This window comes from Orycteropus afer, unplaced genomic scaffold, assembly GCF_000298275.1.
Source record: "Orycteropus afer afer isolate SDZICR_OR568_19922 unplaced genomic scaffold, OryAfe1.0 scaffold00017, whole genome shotgun sequence".
In the NCBI taxonomy this organism is placed as follows: domain Eukaryota; kingdom Metazoa; phylum Chordata; class Mammalia; order Tubulidentata; family Orycteropodidae; genus Orycteropus; species Orycteropus afer.
In genome coordinates, this window is record NW_006921604.1 from 13741433 (window position 1) to 13751417 (window position 9985).

General features: G+C 40.5%; 1 protein-coding gene across 1 annotated transcript in view; it reads left to right on the top strand.

Annotated features, from left to right (window-relative positions):
- The window catches only part of MAP4K4 (mitogen-activated protein kinase kinase kinase kinase 4), a 297674-nt gene that overhangs the window by 128411 nt on the left and 159278 nt on the right, over window positions 1-9985 (top strand). Inside the window, exon 4 of the mRNA XM_042783492.1 lies at window positions 6143-6199. Within this exon, the coding sequence (XP_042639426.1) occupies window positions 6143-6199 (57 nt within the window). The remainder of the gene's footprint in view (window positions 1-6142; window positions 6200-9985) is intronic.

Genomic DNA, 9985 nt, shown 5'->3' on the forward strand with positions numbered 1-9985 from the left:
TGTGATGATGGGCTGAAGTATAGCAGGGATTGTGGAGCTGGCGCGGGATCGGGCAGTGTTTCGTTCTGCTGTGCATGGGGTCGCTATGAGTTGGAAACGACTCGACGGCATTTAACAACAACAAGCTATTTAAGCAGGGAACTTTAAGAGTGAATGATAAAAGGGAAAGGAAGGTCTATTAAGTTAAAACTACATCATTAATTTTCCTTGCACAGACTAAGTATATCAGTGACACATTGCTGAATCTAGAGTTAGGTGGAAGGAAGTGGTCATATTGTTCGTCTGTAATGAACAGTCTGTAGGAAGCAACACTTAAGACCTGCTAAGCCAGTTGCTATGAAGTCACTTCTGACTCATGTGACGCTTTTGTGTCATAGTAGAAGTGTGCCCCATAGGGTTTTCATGGCTGAGTTTTTGGAAGTAGATCACCAGGCCTTTCTGTTTTTCCGCTGTTTATGCCTGAACTTGAACTTCAGCCTTTTGGTTAGCAGCCAAGCGCCTTAACTTTTGCATCACTTAGGGACTCATAAGAAATGTTGTACAGGTTAAAATAGGTCATTATAATAGATGTATAGCTTCAAACTTCAGTGAAGGCCTTTTCTTGTATTCTGTGTCCCTAGCAGTCCCCTTCACCTGCTCAGTAAGCGAATGAAGGAAGGCCATGTGCTGTAGCCAAAGATTTGTCAGGAGAGGCCTGTGGGCCATGCTTTTAGGGGCTAGGGTAGGAGTCTACACTCATAGCCCACCTGAGGGGGAGTCATTAAGTTATTTTCTGTTGTTGTGTTGAGGAAATCACAAATGTTTACCCTTTTTACAACTCCTTTTTTTTTTTTTAAATTGTGATTTGGGTGAAAATTTACAGAGCAAATTCACTTTCCATGCAGCAGTTCACATACACTTTGTCTCATGTCATTGACCACAATTTACTACAATGCACCAGCTTCCCTCCCACTTCCTCCCGATAGTTACCTCTTCCCTGTGTCCATCCCTCCATGGACTCTTGCCCCCTGAGATGTCTCCCTGTGCATAAGGAGCCCTTCTTTCTCCCATGATTGTTCTCTCCAAGGAGTGTATCTACCTGAGGTAAATGTTCAACTCATATGCCTGTCTTTTGTTTGGCTGGAAACCACAGGAGTGGGTTCAATTCCAGACCTGAAGGGCAGCTAGGGGCCATAGTCTCAGTGGTTCCACCAGGCTCTATGGGACCAGCAAACCTGGTCCCCCCCCACACACACTTTTTTCCTCCAAATGATTTTGAGTTTTGTTCCACATTGTTCTCCCTCTCTATCAAGGATCTCCTACATAGATCCCCTTCCAAGTGGTGTACCAGTCGCTAGGACTAATTGTTTCCATGAATTTTTGGTTTTCTTCATTCTTTGCTCTGGACCCAGAGAGACCCATCGTTGCATCTAAATGGCAGCTTGCAAGCTTTTAAGATCCCAGTTGCTACTTGCCAAAGTAGGAGGTGGAACAATGTTGTGTAGTATGTTATGCCAGTTGAGCTTGATGTCTCCTGAGACTATGGTTCTGAGCCCACAGGTTCAACTACTTGGTCCCTCTGGGTAGCTGGCTGTGACCAAGAAGTGACTACCACCCTGCCTCTTGTCAGCTCTACTATACCCCTGGGAACTCGGATCATACACATAGACTTATAGGACCATTGTATGCCAACCCTATACATGTTCTTGGGTACATTCCTTGCTTCATAGACATACCTGCTAGTTCAGCCTGTCCGCCCATCTATCCACCTGTATACCCATGTTTGCCTTCACTGACCACGCAGTACTGGATGTGCAGAGGGGTTCATCTTTGTTATCTGTACCTCCCATTTTACCTCTCTGTGTCTTTCTCTTCCTCAGTGCCACCATATTGATCACTTACATTTGGTACATTGCCCTTCTCTTCACCCAAATCAATACTTACCTCTATCTATCTAATAGTGTTCCCTACCTTCCCCTCCCAACCCTGGTAACCAACAAAGAGAATTTCCTTCCATAGATAAACATTTCCTTGACTTTTACAATACAGACTAATACAATATTTGTCCTTTAGTGCTTGACTTATTTTACTTAGCATAGTGTCCTCCAAGTTCATCCACGTTATGTGGTGTTTTGCAGATTCTACATTATTCTTTAGGGTTGCATAGTATTCCATTGTGTGTATGTACCATAGTTTGGTTTTCCATTCCTCAGCTGATGGACACCTAGGTTGTTTCCATCTTTTGGCTATTGTAAATAGTCCTTTTTACAACTCTTGATGTAGCCTGCTTCAGTACACCATTACATGCATATTTAAATCCCCAATACATTTAGTCCCTACTTTAGTTTTTCACCTTGGGTAACTTTGCTGGCCATTTTGGTTATTTTACCTCAGAGATGGCCATTCTCACCAAATAGATTGTTATTTCTGTTAGTTTCAAAGTTGAAGGTGTGCTTTGTTAAAAAAAATTAAATAATTAAGGAAGTATATTACTTTTAACACCCCCTCGCCCCATTGCCTCCTCCCATATTGGCCTTTTGAAAATTAGAAATGAGTCCAAACTGAATAAGATTTGAGGTAGTTGCAAGCTAAATTGGGGACAAAGGTGCAAGAATCAGTATGGAACTCTGGGAGGTGGGAGAGGAGGAAGCTCAGTTGAATGGCTAATATGTGCTAAACATCATGTCCAATGCTTTATGTACTCTGTATTTTATTCCGAACCTGCCTTATCCTAGAAAGGAGTTAAGGCAACTTCATTGGCCCTGAAATAATCTTAGAAAACATAGCTCCCAAGGAAGTGGATGTATGGTGATCAAATGATACAGGAGGAATGAGGGGTAGTCTTCCAGTACATTGCCTTGCTTCTTAGAAAGAAGGAAGGCAGAATTCTTAGACAGTCATCTGGTTTAAATTTAAAATGGACCAATTTAGGGAACTTGTTGTTTTTGTTATGTGCCGTTGAGTTGGACCCGACTCATAGCATCCCCTCCTTGGGTTTCCAAGGCAGTATCTATGGAAGTAGATTGCCCAACCATCCTTCTGAGGAGTGGCTGGTGGGTTTGAACCGACAGCCTTCTGGTTAACAGTCAAGTGCCTTAGGCACTACGCTACCGGAGCTCCCAATTTAGGGGACTTGTTGTTGTTGTTATGTGCCGTCGAGTCAAACCCGACTCATAGCGACCCCTCCTTGGGTTTCCGAGGCAGTATCACTACGGAAGTAGGATTGCCCAACCTTCCTTCCGAGGAGTGGCTGGTGGGTTTGAACCGCCAGCCGTCTGGTTAGCAGGCAAGTGTCTTAACCACTATGCTACCAGACCTCCCATTTAGGGGACTAGTATGTGTTAATGACGACTAACTCTTTTTCATGGTTTGTGTTCTGTCAGGAATTGGGTGTTAGGTCTTGAGGAAATTCATGCTCTATATAAAGCAAGTTCTGAATGAATTCACAAATCTCAGCTTTTTTGCCACTATCAAACTGCTCAGTCTTGAGAGTACCTACGTATGGTCTTGAATTCAGGCATAGAAGGTAGCACAAGTCATTTTCGGATTGCTGTTTATGACTTCATTCATGTTAAGTTTTTTTTTTTTCCCCCTTTCTAAAGGAAGATACTGCTATATAAATATCTAGGGAGGCTTTTTTTTTTTTTTCCCCTCATAGACCCATAGATTTTCTTTATCCATAGGGATCTTACATGTTACCACAGCCAATACTCAGAGATGCCTTTCCCACTAGATAACACATTCCCAGCGTATAGCAGTAACTAACCTCATGAAAAGAGGGAAAGCCAGGGCTACTCTCATGACATTTTCTCTCATTACTTGACTTCTGTTTGCAGGAAATTTGTTTTAGTAATTTGGAAGCAAATCCACCAAGGGAAGAGTAACAGGTGAATGTATCCAGATTTGAGGACTGACCAGGTGCTATAGAGATGATCCTTATGTCTCTTACATGGAAAGTACAGGAAGAAATACTTAATACTACATCCTCTAAGTTTTATGGTTTCTTCTTGGGTTCAAGAAAATCATAATTGCCTTCATGATTATGTTTTCAGTCACAGTTGTAGAAGCTGCTAATAAATTCATTTCCTATAATGAAAGAAAGCAAGGTTCAGCCTTATTGTATTACTGAGGTTGAGCTTGACTGCTGACTATGTGCACTGTTCTTTTGCACTTCAGTTATTTTTCACAACAATCTTATGAAGTAGGCATCACTATTTATCCCCTTTAATAGGAGAGTGGGGCAAAATAGGACTGTGACTTGCCCAAGTCACCGTTACTTAGTAGAGAAGATGAGATGTGGGTGCCTTGAACCACTGTTCAGTAGCTTTAGCTTGCCTACGCCCAAGACAGGAAGGATGTCTCAAATTTCCCTTTTAACTTTAGCACAGAGCTGTGGGTTACAAAGCTAAAACAAAGCTGAGGTTATAGAGCCTGTACCACACACAGCCAGAAATTTTAAATGAGCAATTTACAGGAGCACACTATGAAATGATAATGAATCTTGGACAGAAAAGGAGTAAAAAAATGGCAATAAGAAGACCGTAGTAGTATCTAACTCTGCGTATCTCTTGGATGTAGCTTCTATAAATGTCAAATAATTTCTTAGACAATTTTGTGTGCTGTATAGATATATACAGGACACTTTTTTTTAAAAAAAAGGATTTATAGGTTACCCTTTTGCAAGTACTTAAATAGTACCAGACTTCTCCCGGGCTATGTGGGGATATTAGAGAAAGTGTGATAATGTGGTGTAGTAATTCAGGTCATTTGAGGTTAGGCACGCTGGAAAAGCGTTGAAACCAACAATTCTTGAAGCATACTTGTGGAATGGTAGCTGGGAGTTAGTGGAAAGAGCAGGAAGACAGATCCCTGGTACATGGACCGATGTGGGGAAGCTCCATATCACTTAGAAGCAGAGCGGTCAAATGAGTTGCAGATGTGTGTGATGTGGGGAATGATGCCCACACTCACATGGCATCACTTTCAAAGATTAGGAAGGTAGTCCACGTTGCAGGTGGTGGAGATAATGAATGTTGTGTCTGCAGGTAGGTGAGACTTCCAGTGAGGTTTGTTGGCCTATGTTTCTTATTTGTCCTGGTTTACCATATGTTAAATTGTTGCATAATATCTGCTGGTCATCTGCTGGTTTCCATCCCACCATCACCACAAATAATTGAGACAAAATTGTAATGTAAAATTTTCATGGAGTTACTTTATCTAAGTTGTAACTTGAGTTCCTGCATTAGCTCTCCAGAAAAAAATAGATGGCTTTCCTCAGGTTTGAAGTTTTAAAGTTCCCAGCTGTTCCTAGATAAGCCTACAGGAGAGGCAGGTTCTTGGAAAATAGAGACTGTTCTTTCTATTTTACATAGATAGCAGAAGAGCCATTTTCCATAAAGTCCTTTAGTAGATGGCGCTCAGATAGCTCTTTGTTACTGGTCTGAGAAATGACCACCGGGGCATTACAAAGAGTGGCTGACACATTTGGAGGCTGACAGTAATTAAATCCTCATCTGTGTGAGGGAAGATACCACGTTTCTTTGAAATACCTAGTAATACAAATTAAAAATTTTTAGGTCCTAGGTCAGGAATTTTAATGTAGCTATTTACTTCCCCCCCATTCTTTTCCCCTTTGTTCTAAATTATTCATGAATCTCCCTACATTAAGACTGCAAGAAACCTTCAAAGATGACTCTCCTTATAACTCCTGCAAAATCATGTCATGGATAATAGGAGTACACTGAGGGGATAAAGCTTCTATTATCCATTTTTGACAATGAGAATAAATAGCCAAGGGATTTTTTTTTTTTAAATCTTTTTATTTCATGTAGAATTTTAAAAAGGAAAGGGTGGCTAATCTGATATATTGAAGAAAACATTTAAGTTGCTTGGATTGAGAGATGATGCGTAAATTAAAGAAAGAGAGAATTTATGCTTAATCAAAACTCATTTGTTCTGATAATTTTCTTGTTTATTAAGTGTGGTGTATTCATATTAGGAGCCATGTTGTTATATTGGAGAACACGGGACAATTTCATCATCACTTTTGTTAATATGAGAAAAGTGTAAAGACACATGATTTGTTGGAAACTTCAGCCGTTTCTCTTTTAGTGATGATTGTGCAAAAGCTTTGGTGCTAATTCATTTTTCTCTTGTTTTTCAGGGTCGACATGTTAAAACCGGTCAGCTGGCGGCCATCAAAGTTATGGATGTTACTGAGGTAAGGTTGGGTCACAAGTGTTTTAAAATAAATTATTAGATAAAATACAAGGAGCACTGCTGTGAGGCCCCCCCCTATTGTTGATTAGAAGCAAATTTCTCTCCTGTGATATGGTAGTTCATAAGGTCCCAGAGACTAGTTGACTTAAGTTGTTGCAGATGGTCTCCCAAGTAAGTAAGCATCAGTAGCGTTTCCTTTTAAAAGACACATCTTAATGATGTCATCCTTGGCAACATAATGGACTATAATTGGAAACATCTTCTCTAATGGAAAAGAAAAAATTGAGTAGGGATCATAAAGGTCACGTGAATAGGAAGATTGAGGGGTATGGAGTGGGGAGAAGCATCTCTAGGGTATTAGGCCACATTTGTGCCATTTCTTTTATTTTTAACATGGGGAAAGAAAACAGATCCAGCAGAGTTCCCAGAGGTTTGAAAACAGAAACATCTGCTAGAATGCTGAGCAGATTGTTGGCAAAATTTAGTAACAAAAAATAGTTCTTGAAATTGTTGTATGAAGATTTACTGTGCAGCCTTTAGATGGGAAAGAGGAGAAATTAACCCAGACAGAAGTGTGTGTGTGTGTATGTCTGTGTGTGTGCATGTACATATATGCATGAGTCTATATTTATTTTTAAATAACCATAGATTATAATGAACTAAATTGATTTTATTTTAAATTATTTGTATCTGAAATTTTACCTTACGATCTTATGATTGCTTTTGACTTGCTTAATTGTAAATAGGATTGAAGATCAAATTTCATAGATTCCAGGAACAGCATGCACCCTTTGAAAATGGAGTATCTTTTAAACCAACCATAATTTTCCCAAATCTGTGGAGGGAGGTAATGGGGAGACATATCTCAGGTGTGCAATTGAGTAATAGAGTGAGGGCTTCTCTTCTGCCTTGTTCTCTTCTTAGTCTCTGGAAATGTGGTCATCTCCAGTTTGCAAGTTCAGTCCATGTCCTTTTGTTCCTTGATATTTATTAATGAAAATTAGAAAAGGTTATAGTCTGTAGACTACAGGACAACTGATAGAGCTTTATACAAATATTTGAAGATGTGACATTTTATGAGGTGACTACTCTTCTTTCTTTCAAAGAGGGTAATGAAGAGTTTATAATGAGACAATACCATTGTTTGGTTGAATGGCCAAAAGATTGTCATAACATGCTTTGATATGGACTGTTACATTGCATCATAGTGATTCTGTCATGGTGTACAACTCTGTAAAATGAGATGCTTTCCAGTTAAATATTGTTTTTAAGAATGGTGAAGTAGCAGCAAATTTTAATTTATAGTGAATCATTTTTTTCAACTTAATGTTACTTAAATAAGATAGTTGAGTTTAGTTATTTATGAAGTGTTATCTCTGTTAGTGGAGTGATTGACACCTTCATACTAAAGTCGCCATTCCTGCTGTTGGCATGTTGCCAGTGCCTCATTGAGAAATGATGTAGCCGGAGCCTGCATTCTTTGCCCCTTTATCAAAAACACTTCATGATTTGTTTACTGTCAGACTTGATGTATAATTTTTTGGAATTTTGCAAAGCATTTGGAAGAAGTCCTGAGAGTTCAACTTCTTTCCTCAGGGTATCTGTAGCCTCTGCTGCCCTTGCGGACACAGCTGTTGGTAGTCAGCCAGAGTGTATCCCAAATAGAATCTAAATGAGGTTTGTCTTCTCTGTAGAGGTCTTCCTCTAGGCCTGGCTCTGATTATAAATGTGAAATATGTAATCCCTTAAAAAAATATAGGGAAGTATAGAGAAAAAGTAAAATTCTTATACTTCAACCACTTTATTATAACCATTGTTGGTGCTTTGGTGCATTTCCTTTCAGTCATCTTTCTATGAGCATACTTTCCTCGCCTAAAAATCAGTGTTGGGCAAATGCATGATAAAAGTATTTGTAGGATTGCTTTAAAAATAATTATGCAAAATCCATATATTCAGGTAAAATGAAGAATGGATGGTGAGTCTTTAGAACAAAAAACAAACCCAACAAACCCAAACAAAGTCTTTAGAACAAACCCAGTCTTCCTACTTACTTACTGGCTTCTCAGTAATGTCTCTGGTGCACTGTTTTTATGCAGAGACCTCTGCTGTAGCTTGGGGCACAGTCAGGACCCAGAGCAAATGTTGATTATGGAGAGAGAACCTGGTGCAGCTGGCACCCTGGAAAACATGCCCTTGCCTACCTTCCTTATCAGGGATCTCTCAGCTCTTACAAGGTCTTAAGCATTGATTTGGGAGGGAGATTGGCTGCAAATCAGAGTTCTGGTTTCAACTCTGGCAGCAAGGGCTGTTGGGAAGGGTTCTGTTGATGAGATGTAGGATTCAGTGTGGTTTCTCAATTCACTTAGTTTTTGGTCTCAGGACCAAAAGGCAGAAATGCTTATTCTTGGGGAAAAAAATCACAGGCTTTCTTGACTCTTGAGCCTGTTCCTTAGCTACAGTCATGCAATCAAGAGGCAGTTACCAGGCTGCTGGGTATTTCTTGACCTCAGAGGGCAAAGGAAGAGCAGCCGGTGTGGAAAGTAAATGGTGTGGCTACTCTTCTCCCCTAGCCATTGGCGCTCTGAATGCATTGTGCTCTTTAGTTGGGCTCTAGGGGGTGAAAAAGGAGCTCTGGAGCATAGTGCCTAAGGCACTTGACTGCTAACCAGAAGACTGGTGGTTCAAACTCACCAGCCACTTCCGGAAGGAAGATGAGACAATCTACTTCCGTAGTGATATTGCCTCGGAAACCCAAGGAGGGGTCACTATGAGTTGGTCTGGCTCAACATAACAACAACAACAGGGGGTGAAAATGTGGTCCCACTTCACCTGCTTTACTTGATTACATGGACCTGGAAACAAGACCAACTGAGAACGCAAATTTTACTCTAGGGTGAGGGCACAGGGACGGCAAAGTAATAGAAAGTAAGACTTGCAAAAATCTCTGTATTTTTTCTTGGATGTTAACAATGATAAAAAGTGATCATCCTTAGGATTTTGAAGTCCTCTTTGAAGGAGGCATGATAATTTATCTAGTTTGTTTTGGGAAGGGTTAGGGATGTGTTTAATCCAAGGCTTTAAACTGGTTTGTTCTAGTTAGATGCCCTGTTGAGAGTTTTTGTTGCTATCCCAGATACACTGAATCAGAATCTGCATTGAATAAGATCCCCAGGTGATATATCAATATATCAATGTAGATTCTGATATTTATTTAATAAATAAATTCTCAGTGGGGGGTTGAAATGAATGAACCAGTTTGAAGCCCTGGTTTTTACTAAATATACCACCAGTGCGTCAGATTGGTCTGTCCATCTGTCCATCTTGAAATAATCATAGATTCAAAGGAAGTTGCAAGAATATGTATAGTGAGGTCCTGTGTCGATTCTGACTCATAGCGATCCCTCCTTGAGTTTCCAAGGCAGTATCTCTACAGAAGTAGATTGGCCCAGTCTTCCTTCCAATGAGTGGCTGATGGGTTTGAACCTCCAGTCTTCTAGTAAGCAGTCAGATGCCTTACGCGCTACACCACCAGAATTCCCTTTTGTGTGTGTGTGTGTGTGTGTACCCTTTGCCTAATTTCCCTGGTGTTAACACCTTGCATGTTATTGTTGTTGTTGTTAAGTGCCGTCGAGTCATTTCCGACTCATAGCGACCCCATGCACAGCAGAATGAAACACTGGCCGATCCCGTGCCAGCCCCACAATCCCTGCTATACTTGAGCCCATCATTGCAGCCACCGTTATCAATCCATCTCGTTGAAGGCCTCCCCCTCTTTCGTCTACCCTCC